This window comes from Halichoerus grypus, chromosome 6 (assembly GCF_964656455.1).
Source record: "Halichoerus grypus chromosome 6, mHalGry1.hap1.1, whole genome shotgun sequence".
NCBI lineage: Eukaryota > Metazoa > Chordata > Mammalia > Carnivora > Phocidae > Halichoerus > Halichoerus grypus.
Window position 1 is genome coordinate 121758896 of NC_135717.1, and position 23422 is coordinate 121782317.

The following is a 23422-nucleotide window of genomic DNA, read 5'->3' on the forward strand; positions in this document are numbered from 1 at the left end:
CATGGCACTTTAGCTCAGTTTCTAAAGGCCACAGAGAGGGCCTCTCTGATGGAAGGAACTTCTCACCAAGGATAGAGTGTTAAAGCACTTCTCTCTCAATAAAGGCTGCTAAATACACTGTAATAAAAGGACTCCAGCGGTGCCTGGGTGGCTCAGTCAGTAAAGCATCTGCCCTTGGCTCAGGTCATAATCGCCCCACATTGGTCTCCCTGCTCAGTGGGGAGCCTGCTTCTCCCTTTCCCTCTGCCCCTCCCCCACTCATGCTCTCTCTCACTCACTCCCTTAAATAAATAAAATCCTTTTTTTTTTTTAAGATGTTATTTATTTGAGAGAGAGCACAAGCAGGGGGGAGAGGGAGAGGGAGAGGTAGAGGCAGAGGGGGAAGCAGGCTCCCAGCTGAGCGGGGAACCCCACGTGGGGCTGGATCCCAGGACCCAGGGATCATGACCTGAGCGGAAGGCAGACTCCCAACGGACTGAGCCACCTAGGTCCCCCTAAATAAAAATCTTTTTAAAAAGAAAAGGACTCCATAATTTAGACTTCCAGCATTCACAGGGGTCCTAGAATCAGTCAGAAGTCAAAGATGGAGAGAAAAACACCTTAATTCAGAGGGTGTCTCAAACTGATCTGACTTCACAGGTCCCTAAGATTTAAAATCTTGGGAAAAGATGAGTGCTGAGAGACCTCGACAGTTTGTACACTTTGAGAAATTTCCATATTGAGGTCTCAGATTGAGAAAGACTTCACAGACCTATGAGAATTACAGGGCCTGAGATACTCAGATATACCTGGGCTAACTGAGCTACTTTATAAAGACACTTTGTGTCTCCTCACAGTGTCCAGTATAATAGAATGATTGAGAATGCAGGATCTGAAGGCAAATCGTCTGCCCTGGGATTCTGGCCACTCAGCTCTGTGATCTTTGGTAAATTACTTATCTCTGTTTCTTCATCTGTAATATAGGGATAATAATAGTACCTACCTCATTGGGTTGCTGTGAGAATTAAATGGGTTAATACATAAAAAGTGCTTAGACCAAGTACTTGGCATAAAGTGAGAGTTGCCTATATATTAGCCATCATTATTAACTCCCTAGGGGAACTTCAACTGGATTTGGAGTCTGGGCATCCAACTGGAAAGGCCTGCCTAGGAGTGTCTTGTGAATGTGATTTGCATAACGGTTGAGTCCCTGCTGACGTCAAGGGGTCACTGCAGCTCCAGGTCAGATCTAGTCCTGGAAGTAGTTCCTGCCACAGAACAGTCCCACAATCACCCCACCAACCTTGCTTCCTACCCAATTCTCGAAGCACCAGGAAGTGAAACAAAGCAGCAGAGCCCCGTGCCTCCAACTCACCCTTGTCTCTGTCATCCCATCCCCCGGGAGTCTACTTCCTCCTCCTTCTTTTACCTTTCATCTCCTATCCTTTAGGCCTCCCAGAATGGGGCCAGAGGTGGGAAGAACACAGGAGATATTAAACACAGGTGAGGTGAGCTTCCCCTCCTTCCTCCCACCCCCATTTCCTTATTCCATTTGTGTCTACCATATGTAGAGAGAGGCAAACCATTTCCCACTCAAACTGAGATAACCTGTCCTGATGCTGGGAACGTTTTATCCAAAGGATAGATTTACAACAGAGTCCTAATATTTGAATCAAAATTTCATTGGGCAGTTTTGAATAGTTCTAAGGGAAGGGAGACTTCTATCAAGGGTAACTTTCTCAGAGAAGGGTCAACCTCTTGGGGAGGCTTTCAGGACCATCTGTGTGGTCAGCCATGTCCTCATTCTGACGTCCAAATTGTTCTGGGGACCCTCCACTGGGGTTGGGGCAGCCCCATATTTGGACCACCCCCCACTCCCACGCCCAACCTCACATTCTCAGCTGTTTCACTGGATGTTGCATCAGGGAGGGTGATGAAATCAGTGTCAGCGGATTTTACCCATGGATGCAACAGGCTGAAGGACTGGCCAGGGTCACTGACACGGCACACCTTCAACTCCCCAGAATTCCTGGACTTCCTAGCTGTGGGATGGGGGCTGGGTGCTAGAATATCTAAATTGGACTCCTAGCCCTTGCTTATACTGGTATCCCAAAAGAACCATCACCTGAACCCCACAGATCCTATGAAACTTTCGGCCACTAAGGCTGAGGAATCACATGGTTCTTAGCAACAACTCTCTCCCTCCAAGAGCCCTCCTGGCCTCCACAGTGAGGCCTGAAGGGGGAGCAGTAATACCTTATACATACAGTTTTATATAGCTTCCCAGTTCACAAAGTGCCATCGGGGCCCCTCTCTTCCAGTGAAAATTACTGTTCCCAAGGGAGAGAGAGAAGCCCCCTGCTTCTTAGATAGAGGGCACCAGGTGGGAACCAAACTTCATTCCAAACTGGGCGCCCTATTCTATTGGGAAATAAATGAATGCTTCCGTTTTTGGTTTTTCCTCAGGCAGGAGGTAAGGAAATTAGGTGCTGGGGAGAAAGATCTAGCTTGAGAGGCAAAAAGATGAGGGAAAGGTTAAACAGGAAGGAACTTGAGACTAGATTCATTTAAATATTCATTCCTCCTACCCCCACCCCCTCCACAGCCATTGCGATTCATGAAGAGCATTACACATATGCCCCATCCCAGGCCTCCAGCCACAGCAACCACACGTCTCATTTCCCTTGGAGCTGAGGCTGCCTACCTGGGCTCCCCACGGAGGGGGATGATGCAGGGAGGGGAATCCCACCTGCTGTGAGTCACCTGCTAGTATAAAGGGCGGGCCTTACAATGCAGCGACCTTAAAAAGAGACTCAGAGACAAGGGGAGAAAAACAGCAGGAAGCAGCTCAGAAACTCGGTGAACAGAAGGAACCAAACCAGAGACACACAGAACGGAGAGCATCAGGCTCAGAAGGAAGGGAAGTGGGGAGAGATTCCACAAGGACCGGTGCGAGGCGCAGAGCCAGCCAGATTTGCGAAGCAGGCAACAAGATGCTGGGGAGCAGGGCTGTGATGCTTCTGCTTCTGCTTCTGCTGCTGCAGCCGCCCCGGCTGGCTCAGACCCGGGCTGTGCCTGAGGGCCGTCGCCCTGCCTGGGCTCGGGGCCAACAGCTCTCACAGAAGCTCTGCACGCTGGCCTGGAGTGCACATCCTCCGATGGGACATGTGGTAAGTAACAGGCTCTGGCACTAAACAGGAGCCTGTCCAAGCTCTCCAAGGCTGCAATGGAAGACTCTGTGGCTTTGGATGGAAGCTGGAGGGTCGAAGGTCAGCCCATCACAGAGTAAGAGAGGACACGGGGGAGGGCGGTTCCTGGGAGAGTCGTGGGCCTGAGGGTCCTAGTGGAGTCTGAAAGCACTTCTCTTATCTCTTCACTCTTCCCACCCCCTCCTCCATTCCAGGACCTCCCAAGAGAAGAGGGAGATGACGAGACCACAAATGAGGTCCCCCGCATCCAGTGTGGGGATGGCTGTGATCCCCAAGGACTCCGAGACAACAGTCAGGTAGTAAGATGAGGCTGGACTACAAGGAAGAGGGGACTGGGACATTGTGGGGTATCATGGTGAACTGGGAAAAGTTCTATCTGTCCTTGTCCGTTCAGCCTGCTGTACCAAATACCACAGACCAGGTGGCTTATAAACCTCAAAAATAATTTAGTTCTCGCTGCTCTGGAGGCTGGAAGTCGGAGATCAGGGTGCTAGCACAGTCAGGTGAGGGCCTTCTTCCAGACTCCAGACTTCTCGTTGTATCTTCATACAGCAGAAGGGCCTTGGGAGTTCCGTGGGTCTCTTTTAGAAGAGTACTAATTGCGTTCAGGAGGGCCCCACCCTCATGACTTCATCGCCTCGTGAAAGCCCTTCCTCCTAATACCATTATATTGGGGGGTTAGAATTCAACATCTGAATTTTGTGGGGACACAAACATTCAGCCCATAGCAGTGTCTAAGAATGGCAAAGAACTGGGTGGGTCTTTGGTGAATGGGGTAGGAGGGAGGGATCTGGTTCCTTTCACTGCTTTCTTTCCCCCCACCCCTGCCAGTTCTGCTTACAAAGGATCCACCAGGGCCTGGTTTTTTATGAGAAGCTGCTGGGCTCAGACATTTTCACAGGGGAGCCTTCGCTACTCCCCGATGGCCCTGTGGGCCAGCTTCACGCCTCCCTCCTGGGCCTTAGGCAACTCCTGCAGGTATGAACCAGGGGCCTGGAGAATGGGGGCTTGCAGGTAGCAGAGACGAGGACCGGAGGATGAAGGATCTAGAGTTCTATCTGATCGTGTCCTGTGTCCTTTCAGCCTGAGGGGCCCCACTGGGAGACTGAGCAAACTCCAAGGCCCAGTCCCAGCCAGCCATGGCAGCGTCTCCTTCTCCGCTTCAAGATCCTTCGCAGCCTCCAGGCCTTTGGGGCTGTAGCTGCCCGGGTCTTTGCCCACGGAGCAGCAACCCTGAGCCCCTCAGGCCAACGGCTTACGGATGGCACCCAGATCTCCTTGGCTCACCAGGGCTAAAATGAACCAGCCCAAGCACCTGTGAGCCAACAAGTTAATTAGTCCATTAATTCTAATGAGACTTGCATATGTGGAAAATTCCCAATACTGACTAACTTATGCTGCTGACCTAGGACAAAGTTGAGTATTTATTAAATAGGAAGGAAAAACTTGAGATTATTTATCCTCAGGGCAGCAGCTTGGGGAGGATTATTTATTATATTTATTCTGAATTATGTACTTTTTTCAATAAAGACTTATTTATATGGATATCTGAGTCTGATTTCTAGGCTTGGCTGGGAAAAGGAAAAACAGGGCCAAAGGACTATAGCATGTATCCTTCTACTCTGCAGGGCTCCAGTGGAGAGGGCTATATCCTCATGACCTTCTGGTGTATCCATAGAGTAACTGGGATCTTTTTGGTCTGGATCCCCATATAGCTGAGCAAACTGAATGGGATTACCAAGGGTTAAGACTAGAAAGTTGGGCCCCTAAATGTCACTGCTTTTGCCACCTGACCCTGTGCCTCCTTGGCCTCTTGGCCAAGAGTGTATTTGGCCAAAGACAGGAGTCCAAATCACTGCAGGATCAGAAGTCAGAGCTGTTTTGAGCAGGAAGGGCATTCCAGGAAGACGGTGGTAAATCCCCCAAATTAATGGGGATTCTCCCTAAATGGACATCTGTGAGCCCCATCAGAGGGTTTGACTACCCAAGGGGAGGTCAACTACCTTTGAAACAAAGAGAAGAGGAAGGCTACTGTGGTCATTCCCCTTCCTTTTCTCCATAGTCACAACATTAAAAACACATGGGCTTTGGAGTCAAACTGACCCAGGCTTGTATCTTGGCTTTGTCACCAACCAGCCGAGTGACAATGGGCTAGTTATAGAACCGCTCACCATACCCCTCAACTCATAGATGGCTCTCAGCACCGCCCCCCCTCCCCGGAAGAATCTAAGGGACAGGAAAAGCTGTTCTAAACAGGGCGGTGAGAAGAAAAACATTACAAGAGGGTGCCTACTGGGGTGGCTGGAAGACAGGTCATGATTTGCTGACCTCGATCCTACATGGCCTGCTGGTGTCTCCAAAGACATTAGTCTTTGTGAGCAGAGAAGTAAAGAAGTTCAGAGAGGAAACACTTCTAGGTCAGTACAAAGTTTATTAGCCACTTCTGCTCAGAAGGGCCTCTTTCTGAACAGGACTATTCCTCTAACATACCAGCCAGAAAATAGCCGTATGTACAGGGCCTCACTTTCAGGCTATCTCAAGTTATACTAGAAACGCATTTTATTTTTATTTATTTATTTATTTATTTATTTATTTATTTATTTATTTATTTAAAAGATTTTATTTATTTATTTGACAGAGACACAGTGAGAGAGGGAACACAAGCAGAGGGGGGTGGGAGAGGGAGAAGCAGGCTTCCCGCTGAGCGGAGAGCCCAATGTGGGGCTTGATCCCAGGACCCCGGGACCATGACCTGAGCCGAAGGCAGACGCTTAACGACTGAGCCACCCAGGCGCCCCTAGAAACACATTTTAGTGCAATGGCAGTTGTCCTGGGGTTCCCTGGGGATGAGTAACGTGTGAGGTTGTCCGGAGCCCCATGATAAACACTCAAGGTTCTAAGTTCCGGGAACCTGGTTTTTGCCCAGGTCCACACCCAAGGAATAGAAACTCTTTCAGATAAGCAATATATTGTACAAAAGAATGAATGGTTATCTTAATAGAGGAATATCTAAGACCCAGGGCTTCTCTTTGCCTGTAAAAACACCAAATTCTATCTAATACTATAAAAAGCGATCCCTAAATTCCCAGCCACCCTACCATCCCTGGCCTCCAAGAGTGATTCGTCTCCTAAGCATTGAGGAAGTGGAGACTAGACAGAGTAAATTATTGTGCAAAGCTTCACAGGCATATTAGATTGGCAGGATCATTTTAGGGGAAGGAATGGGTGTGGCCAGCTTGGGGGGGCAGGGGAGGAGACTGGTAAGCAGAGGAGGTTTATCTCCTATTCCCTTCTTCTGAGGGGAGCCTCACATGGTGGGCTGAGGCAGAAAGCTCTCAGTCTCTGCAGGAACCAAAGGAATTTAGGACTTTAATCAGGAGTGAGGGGAAGAAGGAAGGAAAAGGTTTTATTCTAGACATGAAAGAACCAGAAGAGAGAAATGGAATCCTATCACGTGTTTCTGTTCCCTACCGATGGCCAATGCTAGTGGGCACCACCACGTTAGCCTTACCAACTATTCAAATGTTGACTCCTCCCATACTGGAAAGAAGCCACTCCAAGTGCCTGAGCCCTCTAAGTACCGTCTAATTGCGCTGGCCTACCCTCAGAACTCCTATACCTCCCCAAAGAGCAGCTGGCCTCAAAGATCCCAGTTAGAGCCATGGCTAACATCTATTCTGATTCATTGGTGCCTGTTCCTTCCCCATAGTCTGCCTTTACTCCCCACTCCCAAACCCAGAGTTAACCAGCTTAGAATGGGTTTTCCATCCTTGGAGAGCAACATCATGATGTGGGGGCTAGGAAGGACAAAAGACACAGGAAGAACAGAGGAAATGTCGTTCCTAGTAGTCAGAAGGAATCAAGGGCCCGTCCGTGTAGAAATGGCTGGGGTGGAAGACATAAGCCTCATCCACGGTGTTCTGTCCAGCAAACAGTGGGTCACCATTTGTCATGATTTCTTCAATCTTCATACTGTTTCTGAAGACTAAGGTAGTCCAAAGAAAGAAATGAGGCCCTGATCTTAGGTAAGGAGTTCCCAGCAGGGAAAATGAGGGAGGATGGCAGCAGAGGCCTGAACAAGGCCCGAGGAGGCACTCAGGTCAGGGAAGGAGGAGGCATGTACATTTTCTAATAAAAGGAATCACAAAGAAATGAGCCTCCCTCCAATGAGGAGCTTAGGGCTCAGCCTTTTCTATAATGGGTAAGGGAGGGCAGTTGGTAAAGGGAATGTGTCCTGTCTTCCCCGGCCCCAGCTCATCACTTACTTTCCATTTCCTCAGTGTTCAAGTGTCTCAGGTCATGGGGCAAATCTGGCTCTGGCACTGCCGGTGACTCTGGGTCTAGAATAGGCCCCAGCTTCAGCTCTGGTCCCGTGTTTGGCTCTGACACTCTTTGTACCACATCTGGTGAGGGCTCCAACAGGGGCTCCAGCGCTGGCCCCAGATCCAGCCCTGCCTCCAGCAGTGGCTCTAACTCCAGGCCTGGCTCGTGCTCTAGCAACGGGGCCAGGCCCGACTCCAGCTCAAATGACTCCGCTTCTGGCTCCAGCTTAAGGTCCGGCGGTTGCTGCAGCTCATCTACCTGTCTGGATACCGCAATACAGACAAAGGGGCCGGGCTTGGCTGTTTAGGTGAAGTGGGGAATGGCTGAGCAAGCAGAGACTCTCTCTCTAGGCTAAGAAGGCAACGGAGCGGGGGCGCCTGGGTGGCTCAGTCAGTTAAGTGTCAGACTCTTGATTTCGGCTCAGGTCATGATCTCAGGGTTGTGAGCTTGAGCCCCGAGTCAGGTTCTACGCTCAGTGCGGCGGAGTCTGCTTGAGATTCTCTCTCTGCCTCTCCCTCTACCGCCCGCCCCCACTCACTCGCTCTCTCTCTCTCTAAAATAAATAAATAAAATCTTAAAAAAAAAAAAAAAAAGAAGGCAACAGAGCAACAGAGCAGAGGGCTTAAGAGCACAGGCTTTGGAATCAGGCTTGCCAGAGTTTGAATCCTATTATTTATTAGATGGGTGATCTTCAGCTTTCTGAGCCCCTCAGATTTATCATCGATAAAAAGGGAACACCGCTACCTAATAACACTTGAGAGGCAGTAGGATGGTTAAAAGAAGGACTTTGGAATCTGGCAGACCTGGATCCTTTATTAGCCATGTGCCATAGGCATGCCACGTCACCACACTAAACCTCAGGTTCTTTGGCTACAGTCATACCCAAGGCTGCCTCACGGGACTATTACGGAGATTCGATAAATAAGAAACTAAACACAAACATTTAGCCCCGTACCTGCCATATAAGAAACTTTCATTAAACGTGGCTGTTATCACCTACTTGGATAGATTCTCAAAAGAATTCAATAAAACGAAAAAAAATCTGTTCTTAAAAAAATATCTAGTACCATGCTTCAAGTAGATGCCCATGAACATCAGTGATTTTGACGATTATTAGCAGGAAAGCCCTGTAGAAACAACCAAGGATGGCAGCAGAACACTAGAGAGGAAAGAGGCTAGCGGAACGAGAAAAAAAACCTAGAGGCTGGAGAGTATGGGTCAGTAGGAGAGAAGGCCGGCAAGGTGAACTAAGCAGGTTCAGGTCACTACATCAGCCCACGAGGGTTAGGGAGGATGGGCGAAAAATGCATCTCTCACCTGTTAGAGACCACGATGAGCTTATGTTTCAGGTATTTCCTCCGTTCCTGGAGATTAACTGTGGGGCACACACGCAGGAGGACAGGGAGGTCAGGGGGCTGGACGCATAGCCCCAGGACCCCTCGTGCAAATGGTCCTGATAATCACGTCTCCCTGCTAACCAGCAGTGTCCTAGGCACAAATCCTTTCACTTCTCTGGCTATCAGTTTTTCCACGTCTGGAAGAAAGGCGTTGGATCTGTAGATGCCCGAGAATCCCTGCCAACTTCCAGTCACGTATGTCCATGATTCTCACCTTTCTCCTGGTAGTAGCGCCCGAAAGCCTCATCCCGGGGGATCCGGGGGTAGAGGAAGCGCAGTGGGTTCTCAGGGATGTTCTCTTCAGTGAGCAGCTGGTAGTGGCCAATGATTTTGGTCAGCGGCAGAGACTGCAGCACGTCCTTGGTGAAGGGCTGCACGGAGTAGATGAGCACCCTATCTGTAGAAGGAACAGGCAGGCCTGAAGGAAGAGGTGGGGCCTGGGACGTCCCGCCCTGGCTGTCCAACCCCAAGTCTGCTGAGAGATTCAGGACAGAGCCAGGGAAGCCCAGGGCCGGCCGAGGGGCAGAGAGGACAGGCTGTGGGCACATCGGGGCAGAGCAGCTGACCATCGGCCTGGTGTTCCACCCAGGAGCAGGTAATGCCCCCTTCCGACGTTTCACTGAAGCGCAGGAGAAAGGTGCCGGAGATGGTCTTCTTCAGCAGCTTGCGCTCCTTGCTCCGGCTCACAAAGCCCATGATGCGTCTGAAACACAGAAAAGCTGCTGTTGAGGCCAACCCGCCTCCCTGCTCTCCCGCTCTCCTTGTCCGGGGAGAGAGGTGCCAGCTTTTGGCCCTCGCTCTCGGCCAAGTCACTTCATCTTACTGACCGTATCCACCTTCCAGGGTTGGAAGAGGTGCAAGGCTTCCGCGAGGTCACGTAGATGAAAAGCACCTTGTAAAAGGCAAAGTGCTATACAAATGAGCAGGCAGTGTGGTGGGAAGAGGTAGGCTTGTATTCAGACAGGAGTATACGCATTGGGTGAATTCTCTAACTTCTCTGCGGCTCAGCGTGGTTGTAAAGATTACATGAGAGAATTCATAAAAAGCGCCCAGCAGGCTCTGGAGCACAACAGATGCTGGACGCGCGCTGCCTAAGACTATTTGGCACACGGGAGGGGGTGCGACCTTGCAACCTCTCACCAGTGTTTGCTCTCTCCCTTTCCGCCACATGAGGGCGCCCGGAGTCTGCTCTCAAGCGCAGAAAGGCAGAAAGGGAGGGATGGGGAGAAGGAGGCTGACCAAGGCCTTACCCATCATTCCAGAGATCCTTCAGGTGGTCATGTACCAGCTCCAGAATTTTGTCTAACCACGTCCAGAATGGTAGCTTGCCAGGAGGGCTCTCTCGCTGCAGGAGGAATGGGAAGGCAGGAAGAGACGTGGAGGTGCCCGCAGTGAGCAGAAGGAGTAAGGCGGGGAAGGACTAGTGTTTGCACAGGGGCTAGATCTAGCCGCACAGGATGCAGGGAGTTACCTTAGTGAAGTCAGCCCAGGATAACAATGCACCCTCCGTCCTAGAGTTCTGCCCTGTGGGCAGACAGACAGTGCAGATAATGGAAGGAGGCAAGGCTAGGGTCCCTGGAATAGAAAGGATGGAGGGCTGGGGAAACAACAGCTAGGGAAAGCCTGAGAAAAAAGGAGGTCTGTACCAAACAGCTTGTTCCTCAGCATGCTCAGCTGGTCTGGGTCAAGGCCTCGGCCCACATAGGAGGAGAACTGCCAACTGAGTGCAGGGCCCAGCAAGCTCCAGGGAGCCTTGCAGGGGCTGGAGAAGAACTGTTGATTCTGCAAGGGTAGGAAGAGGGCAGAATGGCTCAGAAGGAGCGCCCTCATACCAAGCTTCCACACCCCTCCTGGCCTTCCCTCACTGTTGGCCCCACCTCTTACCTGGGGGTTTGAGCTAAGCAGATTGAACCAAAGAACCGAGGCCCAGGCAATGGAGACTTGGTTCATGTTAGAAATAATCACCACAGGGAGGGTGTCCGTCTGAAGAGAAAACAGGAGTCAGAGGGGGGATGTGATGTTTCTAGCTCTGACAGGGGCAAAGGGGGAGAATTTCCCACGCTGAGAGGCTTCTATTTAATCCCTCCTTTAATGCCTTCGGCCAAATCTGCTTCATCTCTCCCTGCCCTCCGTTTTCACTCACTTTCAGCTCCTGCTTCAGACCCTGGTAGGTGTATTTGACTGTAATACTGATGATGTGCAGTTCCTCTGTCACACCCAGCATTCCCTAGGACAGCCGAAGACACAACGGTCAGAGGGCCCTTTGGCAAGTTCCTCCCATCCCCCGATCCTCTGTCCAGCCCTCACCTTATTGCAGCCCTTTCCTGAACCACCTGAACGTTGCTCCACCAGAGTCTGTGAGTTGAGAGAAGGAGAGAAAAATGCCAGAGTGGGGACTCCAGGGCCCCCGGTACCCCCTATTTTGCCTCAAGACTTCCCAAGGCCTGGGAACTTCCCTTAGCCTGTTCCATTGGACCAGAAGCTTAAGCTACTAGTCCTTCTTACCAGGTAGCCGAAGTCCCAAATTAAGCCCTGACTCTGCCCCTTCTCGGGGGTCAAAGTTTTCTGGTTTGAGGTTAGAATGTTGAACTTCCGGAAGCTATTCCAGGAGGAAGAAGATATATGGAGAACAGGAGCAGAGTTACTCTACAAACTCAGCAGGAAAAACAACAAAAATTCCACTTCATGTCAGACCTCCCCTTCTCCCTTCGTCCGTACCCCAACCAAATAAACCCCCCCCTCGTCTGTGCCCCCATGTGGCCGTGCAGGTCACGCAGTGCACAAACGTTTGCAGCATCTTGTCAGACACCTACCTTTGTGATTGAGGAGGATTCCTGAAAAGAAATTAAAAAAAAAAAATCATTGGGAAGCAAAACAGTGTAGGAGTTAGGAATTTAGTCGTTAGGATCAGACAGACCTGGGTTCGAACCCAGATCTGCGCTCTCTAGCCATGTGGCCTTGCACAAGAGACACGACCTCTCTGGGCTTGTTTCTTCATTTGAATGACGCACTGATAATACCTAACTCATGGGGTTCCTGTGACAAATGAGGACGTGACAAGCTGCATGTCATATAGTGCTCAACAAAAGCGAGGAGTTATTATTTCTGAGGTAGGAATCGACGGCGTAAGAACACAGCCCCAGGGCCTTATGGTGAAGAATGTGTGTCTCCTCAGCCCCAGCAGCCCATGTCCTGGCCGCCCCATGGTCCCATGTGCCCCAACTTACCTGTCAATGAAGACTTCTGCAGTCAGTGACTCATTGCCTTCCTGGAGTCTCACCAGCAGCCTAAGGGGAAGGGAGGTGGATAGGGGGAAGCAGTCAGCTTTAATCTCCTGGATAGATGAAGAAGAAGAAGAAAAGGAAGGAGGATGAGGGGGAGGGGGAGGAGACGAAGGAGACGAAGACGACAAAGACGACGAAGACGAAGACGACGAAGACAAAGACGAAGACGAAGAAGAAGAAGGTGGATTGAGGAGAAAAGAGAGAAGACAAGAGCAGAAAGATCTGTAAAGCCAGAAAGGAAACAGTAGTACCAGGGCTGGAAAAAAGCAGCAGGAATGAGTTCTGAAATGCCAACCTTGTTTGGACAGTGAACTTGCTCCCAGTCTTGAGGATGAGGGGTCGATGGGGAGTTTGGGGCATGCAGGGCTGGGTTTCTACCACGAAGGCTCTGCGGAGAGAATATACAGCTCAGGCTCTGTAAGAACGGCCCCTCGTGCTCTTTCCTTCTGCCCCTCCCGGGAGGCCCCACCCCGGCCTCTGGACCTTCGGAGCAGGTGCTGTAGCAACTCTGTGACCTGGGCCATCCGCAGGTCCACCCCTTTGGTCAGAGGGTCATCCGGATAGCTAACCAGGCGACTCAATCCCTTCAGCTCCTGCAACAGCTGGCGCAGGTGAAACAACAGCTTGGCTCCAGCTGTGAACCTGGGTGATAGGATTCCAGAGAGAGAGAGAACTGATGAGTTTCCTGGGGCCCCCGGACAGGCTCCAGAAGCTCCCCTTTAACTATGTGGAGAGGCAGAAACTGACTGGGACGAAAAAAGAACCCAGGAAGCATATGAAAGATTATACAACATGATTCATAATCCAAGAAATAAAAATCAGAGCCACTTTCACACATAAAACTGGTGAAAGAGGGCGCCTGGGTGGCTCAGTCGTTAAGCGTCTGCCTTCGGCTCAGGTCATGATCCCAGTGTCCTGGGATCGAGTCCCACGTCGGGCTCCCTGCTCGGCAAGAAGCCTGCTTCTCCCTCTCCCATTCCCCCTGCTTGTGTTCCTGCTCTCGCTGTCTCTCTCTTTGTCAAATAAATAAATAAAATCTTAAAAAAAAAAAAAACTGGTGAAAGATTTATTTCTGGGATGCCTGGTGGCTCAGTTGGTTGAGCATCTGCCTTCAGCTCCGGTCATGATCCCAGGGTCCTGGGATTGAGTCCCACATCGGGCTCCCTGCTCGCCGGGGAGCCTGCTTCTCCCTCTGCCTGTCGCTCCCCATGCTTGTGCTCTCTCTGTCAAATAAATAAATAAAATCTTTAAAAATTTATTTATTTGACAGAGAGAGTGACAGCGAGAGAGGGAACACAAGGAGTTGTAAGTTCAAGCCCCACATTGGGTGTAGAGATTACTTAAAAATAAAATCTTTACAAGAGATGTATAGATGTATATTTATGTATATGCATAGGGAAAATCTAAAAAATGTATTTAAAAGCTCTAACAATGAGTACCCCTGCATGATAAGGTTATGCAGATGGGTAGTTTTTACTTTCTTTTCTTTTAAATTGTCTGATTTTTTTTTTCCAATTGGGACACATTATATTTATAATCAGAAAAATCAAAGCTCTTTTTTAAGATTTTATTTATTTATTTGACAGAGGGAGACACAGCGAGAGAGGGAACACAAGTAGGGGAGTGGGAGAGGGAGAAGCAGGCTTCCCGGAGAGCAGGGAGCCGGATGTGGGGCTTGATCCCAGGACTCTGGGATCATGACCTGAGCCAAAGGCAGACACCTAACGACTGAGCCACCCAGGCGCCCTCCTCTTTCTTTTTTTAAAAAAGATTTTATTTATTTATTTTAGAGAGAGAGAGGGAGAGTGGGGGGGGGTGGAGGAGAAAAGGGGGAGGGAGAAGGAGGGGGAAAGAATCTCAAGCAGACTCCACTCTGAGTGGGGAGCCCCCCATATGGCATTCAGTCCCATGAGCCCAAGACCATGACCTGCCCCAAACCAAGAGTTGGAGGTTTAAACGACTGACTTTCACTCAGGTCATGATCTCAGGGTCCTGGGATTGAGTCCCATGTTGGGCTCTACGCTCAGTGGGGAGTCTGCTTCTCGCTCTCTCCCTCTGCCCCTCTCCCCCACCCCATACTCTCTCTCTCAAACACATACATACATAAAATTTTTAAAAACAAAACAAACAATGAAACAAAGGATCAACACAATAACAATAACACCACCAAAAAGAATAGGTATATCCTTTAACCCAGGAATACCACTTCTGGGGATTTATATTACAGAAATAATTAGGGATGTAAATAAAGATGTAGCTATGAGGATATTTACTGCAGCACTGTTTAAAATAGCAAGAAATCGGGGCACCCAGATGGCTCAGTCAGAGGAGCATACAACTCTTGATCTCAGGGTTGTGAGTTTGAGCCCCGCATCGGGTGCAGAGGTTGTTTAAATAAATAAATAAACTTAAAAAAAAAAATCCTTTCCCATCTTGCAAGATGGTGGGTGAAAAAGATGAGAAGCCGGACGCTAAGGAGAAGAAACCTGGAGCCAAGAAGGCTGATGCTGGTGGCAAGATTAAGAAAGGTAACCTCAAGGCTAAAATGCCAAAGAAAGGGAAGCCCCACTGTAGCCAAAACCCTGTCCTAGTCAGAGGAATTGGCAGATATTTCCCATCGGCTATGTATTCCAGAAAGGCCATGTACAACAGGAAGTATTCAGCAGCTAAATCCAGAGTTGAAAAGAAAAAGGAGAAGGTTCTTGCTACTGTCACAAAACCAGTTGGTGGTGACAAGAATGGTGGAACCTGAGTGGTTAAACTTCACAAAATGTCTAGGTATTATCCTACTGAAGATGTGGCTTGAAAGCTGTTGAGCCACGGCAAAAAAACCCTTTCCGTCAGCATGTGAGAAAACTGCAAGCTAGTGTCACTCCTGGCCCCATATTTTCTTTTTTTTTTAAGATTTTATTTATTTGGGAGAGAGAGAAAGAGAACATGAGCAGGGGGAAGGGCACAGGGAGAAGAAGCAGCAGCAGATTCCCTGCTGAGCAGGGAACCCCATTCAGGGCTCGATCTCAGGACCCTGAGATCATGATCTGAGCGGAAGGCAGACACTTAACTGACTGAGCCATGGAGGCGCCCCTCCTGGCCCCATTGTGATCATCCTCACTGGGCTCCACAGAGGCAAGAGGGTGGTTTTCCTGAAGCATTTGAGCAGTGGCTCGCTACTTGTGACTGGACCTCCGGCCCTCAGTCGAGTCCCGCCATGAAGAACACACCAGAAATCTGTCATTGCCACCTCCACCAAAATTGCTATCAGCAGTGTGAAAATTCTCAACATCTCACTCATCAGTACGCACTGATGCTTACTTCAAGAAGAAGTTGCATAAACCCAGATACCAGGAAGGTGAGATCTTCAAAAGGGAAAAAAAAAAGTGAGATTATGGAGCAGCACAAGGTTGATCAGAAAGGGGCGCCTGGGTGGCTCAGTTGGTTAAGCGTCTGCCTTTGGCTCAGGTCTTGATCCCAGGGTCCTGGGATCGAGCCCCACATCGGGCTCCCTGCTCAGTGGGAAGCCTGCTTCTCCCTCTCCCTCTGCTGTTTCCCCTGCTTGTGTGCTCTCTCTCTCTGTCAAATAAATAAATAAAATCTTAAAAAATAAAAAATAGTGATTCTGTATGCTAAGCCCTATATACCTGTTTTCAATTTACATGAACATTGTTGTGATTCATTCTTAATAGTTTACTTTTTATTTATTTATTTTTAAGATTTTATTTATTTATTCGACAGAGGGGCAGGGGAGAGAGCACAAGCAGGGGGAGTGGCAGAGGGAGAGGGAGAAGCAGGCTCCCCGCTGAGCAGGGAGCCTGATGTGGGACTAGATCCCAGGACCCTGGGATCATGACCTGAGCCGAAGGCAGACGCTTAACCAACTGAGTCACCCAGGCGCCCCAATAGTTTACTTTTTAAAATATTATTTATTTACTTTTTTAAAAAGTAAACTCTACCCCCAATATGGGGCTTGAACTCATGACCCCAAGATTAAGAGTCGCATGCTCTACCAACTGAGCCAGCCAGGCATCCCCATTTTTAATAAATTATAATGAGTTTTCTCATTAGAAAATATTTAAAACAGTAGGTATTCTAAGTACATTGAAAGGCATACTGGATATTTTTTCCACATCACAAAAAAATTAATATAAAAGAGCTTACTAAAAAAAATAGCAAGAAATTAAAAAACAACCTAAATGTCCAAAAATAGGAGTTCATTAACTAAATTATGTTACCTCCATACAGGGAACTATAAGGCAACCATTAAAAATAACATGGGTATGGGGCACCCGGGTGGCTCAGTTGGTTGGGCAACTGCCTTCGGCTCAGGTCATGATCCTGGAGTCCCGGGATGGAGTCCCACATCAGGCTCCCTGCTCAGCGGGGAGTCCGCTTCTCCCTCTGACCCTCCCCCATCTCATGTGCTCTCTCTCTCTCATTCTCTCTCTCTGAAATAAATAAATAAAAATCTTTAAAAAAAAATAAAAATAAAAATAAAAAAATAAACAAACAAACCAACCCAAAAACATGGGTAGGGGTGTCTGGCTAGCTCAGGTGGTAGAGCATGGGACTCTCGATCTCAGGGTGGTAAGTTCGAGCCCCACGTTGGTGTAGGGTTTACTTAATAAATAAATAAAATCTTAAAAAAAAAACATCAGCCTGTCTTATTTAAAAAAGAATAACATGGGTAAATACTGTAATACACTGCTAAGTTAAAAAGCAAAAACCACAGTTCTCAAAATAGTACAAAATGTATCACAGTAGCTACATCTGGGTAGTAAGATAATAACAGGTAATGGTCACTCTTTTTTTTTGACATTATAGTCATTACAGTTAAAAAAAAAAAAAAGTAGAGGGGTACCTGGGTAGCTCAGCTGGTAAAGCGGCTGGCTTGTGATCTCGGCTCAGATCATGATCTCAGGGTCCTGGGATCGAGCCCTGCACTGGGCTCCACAGTCAGTAGGGAATCTGCTTAAGGATTCTCTCTCTCCTTCTCCCTCAGTCCCTCCTTCCCTCCCTCGCCCTGTTCGCACTCTCTCTGTCTCTCTCTAAAGTAAATAAATAAATCTTAAAAAAAAAAAAAGTAAAACATCTATTTCTTGGGTGATTAAAAAGGAAGGAGAAACCACCTTGTGGATTAACCCATTCCTTTCACCAAAGCAAAGACTGGGCTCCGGGTTCCCTGCGTGGTCACTGTGGTCAGACCAGGGAGCCGGGATCATTTTGGCGAGCAGAGAGTAAGGACAGCAACAGCTTTTGCCTAGATAGGTAATTCAGTACATGAATGAGGAAATTCCTTACAATTCACCATTTACAATGTACAAAGCACAGCAGGGTGGCTGGGACAAGGGCAGGCGGGAGGTGCCTCTCACCACTTCTCCAGCTGTTCCAAGCCTCCATCCGCAGGGGCTCCAATGCAGGCTTTCTGCTGCTGGACTTTCCATTCCTCCAACTTGGGCAGCAGTAGCTCAACGAGGGTCGTTAGTTGGCCTAGCAATGCTTTGATGGCATCCAGCACCTCCTACGAAAGACATAGAGTGAGTGGTGAGCACTTCTCACCATCACCCTCCACCACCCAACCGGGGAGGAAGAGACAAAGAAGCCAAGGCTAAGAGGCCAGGGCTCCCACATCCCTCATTTGCCCCTGCTCCCTGCTGCCCACTTCCTCTGTCTGCCTCCCACCTTTCTCCTTTTGTCCAGTTCATTGAGAGTCTCCTGCAGAAGCTGCTGCTGTCTCATCTGATGGGGATCTAAAGAGAGTGTCTTCACTGGATGGCAGGAGCAGGAGTGAGACAGAGGTTCAGACCTAGGGTTCCTTCCCCTCTCCATCCTGACCAGGACCGCAGTCAGAGTCAGGTGGGGGGAATTCTGAAGGGGGAAGAAGGGGAACCAAGCAAAGCAGAGGCACCTCTGGGCCCTCGGGTGAATTCTGAATGGTCATGCTGGAGCTAAAAGCCCACTCAATCTGCTAAGCAGTTTTCCACACATCTCCCCCAACGTCCACCAACTGTCCCTCAGCCACACCTCCAGCGCAACCTCCATAACATCCGCCGGCCCTTGTAGCTTTGCCTGGCAGACGGACTGGAGCCGGGGTGGTGTACTAGCCAGAGGAGGATTATTGCTTCCTGGGGCTTTTCACTTCCCCTTTCTTCCACCCTTGGCCTCCCAGCAGGCATCTGCCTTCCCCCACCCCTCGGTGTGCTTGCTTCCTACCTTGGGCCTGGATCTTATATCGGAAGCAGAAGACATCCTGCTGGTCTTTCAGTTGGCAGATGGATTTCACCAGCTTCTGTAGAGGGGATAAGACCCAGATGAGGCTGCTTCTGTGGGAGGCAGCAGGCTGAGCACTACCCACCCCGACTCTTGCCACATCCACTAACCTCCATCATAGCCTTTAATTCCAGGATCCGGGATTCGATCTCATGCTGCTGGCTCTCTACGGGTGCTTCGAGGGCTGGCTCTCCTTGCTCCTGAAATAAAAGCCTCTGAGCACACTTCAATTCTGACCTTCCATCCCTGAAATCCAGGCCTGCAATTGTATCACAGGATGTGATGTCCTTTCCACGGTCACTCTCTACTCCAGGAGCGTTCAAAAATCACTACAAATTGTTCTTACCAACTGAGCCCTCTGAGCCTGGATCAGAATTCTTTTTTCTTCCAGAAGGAGATTAAAGATCATCTCAGCCAACTGGGTAGGGCCCTGGGGAAAGGCCTGCAGTAGGAAGATAAAGAATTGACTGAACTCAACTGTCTTCAATGATCTAGCCCTCCAGACCTTCCCCACCAGTGACCCCAGGACTTCCCCCTTCAGGGCCCCTAGCTCTTCCCCTCTTCACCACTGGTACCCTAAAACCTAGCCTCTTCCCAACAGGGTCATCTAGACTTTGCCTTTCTCTCTGCCAGTGATCCCCTAAGTCCAGACCTCGTCCTCCCTTTCCCCAGATCTGCCCCCATCCCTTCACATCTCCAGGTCCTCTTCCATACCCTAAACCATACTCCTCTACACTCAATCCCCTTTCTTTTTTTAAAGATTTTATTTATTTGCGAGAGAGAGAATGAGAGACAGAGAGCATGAGAGGGAGGAGGGTCACAGGGAGAAGCAGACTCCCTGCTGAGCAGGGAGCCCGATGTGGGACTCGATCCCGGGACTCCAGGATCATGACCTGAGCCGAAGGCAGTCGCCCAACCAACTGAGCCACCAGGCGCCCCCTCAGTCCCCTTTCTATTCAGCTTTTCGGCTGTGCCTGGCTCCTCCGAGTACCTGAATGTCCCGAGAGAATTTGCGCAAGTTGTGCTGCAGTAACAAGCAGCCGGGGTCCTGGCTGCAGCGGCCACACTCGTTGTTCAGTTGGTCCAAGAAGTGGAAGAACAGCACGGTAGCCTTGGAATCATCATTGCCCAGCGCAGCCTCCTGCCTGGGCACCGGGAACAACAAGGATTAGGATCTCCGCAGGGCTGCTACTGTCTTTCGAGGCCTTCTAACCCCTTCCTACCCTCGGTATCTCCAGGATCCTGGGGTCTCAGAAGAAATTACTTTCCTCATTCCACCCGCACCCAACTTCCTGAGGCGCTCACCAGTTCTGATCTTCAATCCAGACAGCTAAGTACTGTCGGATGTCCATGGGCAGGACGCTCTCTGAGTACAGCTGGTGCAGCTGATCCTGAAACGGGTTGTTGAGGTTCTGCAACATCTCCCACTGCGCCATTTGGGGTCTGAGTCTGAAGGATGCACGTACCCAACCGGAAATTTTGCTGGATTAAATCATCCACAGTTTCATGACTGCTTATCACTACAATAAAAATTTTTAATTATACAGGTAAGAAAAAAATACACACATACACACACACAATTCAAGCTACATTGACCCCACTCCCAATTTTCGTCCCTTCCCCTTCTCTTCACAGGTAACCAGTATTATCAGTTTGGTTCATATCCTTGCATGGAGTACTATTTAAGAGCTCCAGTATGTGGGCCTTTTGTTTTAATAATTTTCAAACACACACCAAGTAGAGTGAATAGTACAGGAATCATCCATGTACCCATCCCATCATTCAGCTTCACTAAGCAATATTTCCACCATCTTTATTTCATCTACCACCCTCAATGAATTTATTTTAGATTGATTTGCTTGTATTTGTATTCACTTATGCTGGAGCATTTCAAGATCATAAATGGGTCATAACTATTTATTTCAGCATGATCCCTGCTGGCCCCAAAGCTTTATCAAGGACCGAAACCTTTTTTTTTTTTTTTTTTAATTTATTTGAGAGAGTGAGAGAGAGAGCACAAAAAGGGGGGAGGATCAGAGGGAGAAGCAGACTCCCCGCTGAGCAGGGAGCCCGATGCGGGACTCCGGGGATCATGACCTGAGCCGAAGGCAGTCACTTAACCAACTGAGCCACCCAGGCACCCAAGGACCGAAACCTCTTTAGAGATAGGTATACCTTATAATCTGCTTTCCATATAGTAAGGAGGAACTCCATTCCAGATATTTAAATACTGCACAAGGGGTCACTCAATCCCTAAGACTGTGATACTTTTTTTTTTTTTAAGATTTTATTTATTTATTTGAGAATGAGAGAGAGAGAGAGAGCACATGAGAGGGGGGAGGGTCAGAGGGAGAAGCAGAGGAGCAGGGAGCCCGATGTGGGACTCGATCCTGGGACTCCAGGATCATGACCTGAGCTGAAGGTAGTCGCTTAACCAACTGAGCCACCCAGGCGCCCATGACTGTGATACTTTTAAGACCTCTATCAACCTCTGATTCTTCATGTAGATTATCAACTTTGTGAAAAACCCGGAAATTTCTTCTTTTATTCTCCCCCCGCCCCCCCACTGCGACAGGGTTGGGCAAAGAAAGCACAGGTGTTTGTTTTTTTTCACTGTGAAATTTCACTCCAAACTGGTTTTTGGGTCACCAAGTAGGCTGGGCTAAGAATCTTTCTTCCTCTCTTTCCCTGCCCCCTGCCATCTGTCTTTTTAGGAAATCAAAACTTATTCTTGCTGCAGCCTGAACCTAACAGAAAAGAGTATTTACATACATCTGTGGTCTTAAAAAGGTCACATGATCTTATTACAAATGAAAGAAAAATGTCGGGTGGGAGAGATTCTCTTCCAACAGTATGAATAATCATGAGATGCTTTTCTACCTCTTTGAAGTAGAAACACAGGGAGGAAAGGACTGGTCAGAAGCTCCTATTTTTCATTTTAATCCTCTTACTAGTGCTTGGCTTTTTAAACTATGCACCTGTACTGCTTTAAAAAAAAAATGGGGGGGGGCGCCTGGGTGGCTCAGTCGTTGGGCGTCTGCCCTCGGCTCGGGTCATGATCCCGGGGTCCTGGGACCGAGCCCCACATCGGGCTCCCTGCTCCGCGGGAGGCCTACTTCTCTCTCTCCCACTCCCCCTGCTTGTGTTCCCTCTCTCGCTGTGTCTCTCTCTGTCAAATAAATAAATAAAATCTTTAAAAAACCAAACAAACAAAAACAAATGGGGGGCGCCTCGGTGGCTCAGTTGATAAGCATCTGCCTTCCGCTCGGGTCATGATCCCGGGGTCCTGGGATCGAGCCCCGCGTCCAGCTCTCTGCTCGGTGGGGAGCCTGCTTCTCCCTCTCCTGCCTGCCGCTCTGCCTACTTGTGCTCACGCTCACTCTCTCTCTGCCAAATAAATAAATAAAATCTTTAAAAAAACAAAACAAAACAAAAAAACAAATGGAGGGGCGCCTGGGTGGCTCAGTAGTTAAGCATCTGCCTTCGGCTCAGGTCATGATCCCAGAGTCTTAGGATCGAGCCCCGCATCGGGCTCCCTGCTCCGCCGGAAGCCTGCTTCTCCCTCCCCCACTCCCCTTGCTTGTGTTCCCTCTCTCGCTGTGTCTCTCTGTCAAATAAATAAATAAATAAAATCTTAAAAAAAAAAACAAACCCACAAATGGAGAAGCCCCACTTCTCAAGGAACGAATCTCGGTTAGTATTAAAAGAGCAAGGTGGCAAGTTACCCCTAAGGTTTAAATACGAAAAAACAAAACAAAAAAACCCCACGGTCTTCCCAAATAGATCGCAAACACGAGGGTTAAAGACTGTAACACAACTTTTTTTCCAGCCATCCCTCACTCTCTTAGGCATATATTTTGTGCTCAATCAGCTTTTTGGAAAAGAACTGCAATTTGTATGTGACCACAGGCAAATCGTTTCACCTTTCTGTCCCTTATACTTTTTTTTTTTTTTTTTAAGATTTTATTTATTTGACAGAGAGAGACACAGCGAGAGAGGGAACACAAGCAGGGGGAGAGGGAGAGAGAGAAGCAGGCCTCCCGCCGAGCAGGGAGCCCGATGCAGGGCTCGATCCCAGGACCCTGGGATCATGACCTGAGCCGAAGGCAGACGCCTAACGACTGAGCCTCCCAGATGCCCCTGTGCCTTATACTTCTTAACATAACAACGAAGGAAGTGAAATCGTATCTACCTTTAGACATCGTTTTTTTGGTGAGAAGCAAAATTAAGACTAAGACCGGAAGGTAAAAGCATCAGCTAAGGGTATCGGAGGCTGCCGGGGAGTTTGGGAAGACGGGTGTTAGGGTTGGAGAGCTGGGCTGGATGGGGAGATTCGGTTATGCAGCAGGAGACAGCTATTTCAACCTGGGGAGGAAGTTTTACCACTACGGGGCGTACCTCCGGGGCCTGCCGCCTTTCCCGGGTAGGAACTCGCGCCTGCACCCAGACCCCCGCACGCCCCCTCTGGGCCCGTACCTGGTAAGGGTCTCAATCCCAGCTTTCTCCAGCGGCTCAGGGCAAGGCTTCCGGCCGCAAAAACTCGGACGCGGGCTCCGCCCCCGGCTTCGACCCGCCCCTCGGATCCGCCCCCTTGTAGCTCACGGTCTGGAGCGGACGGCTGAACTCGGGAGCTCGCCATTCGCTGCCTGGCAACCCCGACGCTGGCTGCCATTCAGCCAAACTTTCCTAAGTCATTGGCGCCGCCACAAGTCCTCTCCCCGCGGGGCGGGACAAGAGGAGCCGAAACCACACACCCCCAGCTCCAGCGATTGGTGGGAAAGCTCAACTACGCCCCGCCCCGTGCCCGCGGAGGGAGGAGTCCGATTAATGGAATAGCCAGGGGCTATAACAGCTGATTTCCGAGAACCCTTGCCTTGGGAAGGAAACTGAGACTGGTCTAGGACGCTGCAGGCTGTAAGAGCTCCATGAGAGGTGGGACCGGAATTTCGACACTTCGGGATAGGAA

General features: G+C 49.4%; 2 protein-coding genes across 5 annotated transcripts; one reads left to right on the forward strand and one right to left on the reverse strand.

Annotated features, from left to right (window-relative positions):
• Positions 1-407: 407 nt before the first annotated feature.
• Positions 408-4695, forward strand: IL23A (interleukin 23 subunit alpha). Of its 3 annotated transcripts, none has more exons than XM_078076132.1 (5): positions 408-1482; positions 2585-3149; positions 3383-3484; positions 4020-4166; positions 4272-4695. In XM_078076132.1, exons 2-5 carry the CDS (start codon positions 2973-2975, stop codon positions 4482-4484), a joined length of 639 nt encoding a protein of 212 aa, XP_077932258.1. In that variant the 5' UTR covers positions 408-1482; positions 2585-2972; the 3' UTR covers positions 4485-4695. The 3 variants fall into 3 exon arrangements, with proteins under 3 accessions (XP_077932258.1, XP_035933369.2, XP_077932257.1); XM_036077476.2 differs by having other exon boundaries at positions 408-925; positions 1097-3149; XM_078076131.1 differs by having other exon boundaries at positions 408-3149.
• A 904-nt stretch (positions 4696-5599) lies between these two features.
• STAT2 (signal transducer and activator of transcription 2) lies at positions 5600-23079 on the reverse strand. Of its 2 annotated transcripts, none has more exons than XM_036077453.2 (24): positions 22933-23079; positions 19762-19976; positions 19448-19601; positions 18803-18898; positions 18567-18656; positions 18400-18475; positions 17869-17936; positions 17559-17707; positions 12676-12834; positions 12488-12580; positions 12136-12195; positions 11722-11742; positions 11414-11507; positions 11216-11263; positions 11052-11135; positions 10793-10891; positions 10555-10690; positions 10380-10432; positions 10159-10253; positions 9475-9611; positions 9123-9305; positions 8829-8886; positions 7454-7773; positions 5600-7173 (listed from the first exon to the last, which is right to left on the reverse strand). In XM_036077453.2, the coding sequence occupies exons 2-24, from the start codon at positions 19890-19892 to the stop codon at positions 7031-7033; spliced, it is 2547 nt and encodes an 848-aa protein (XP_035933346.1). In that variant the 5' UTR covers positions 19893-19976; positions 22933-23079; the 3' UTR covers positions 5600-7030. The 2 variants fall into 2 exon arrangements, with proteins under 2 accessions (XP_035933346.1, XP_035933345.1); XM_036077452.2 differs by having other exon boundaries at positions 17869-17954.
• Between the last annotated feature and the right edge of the window lie 343 nt (positions 23080-23422).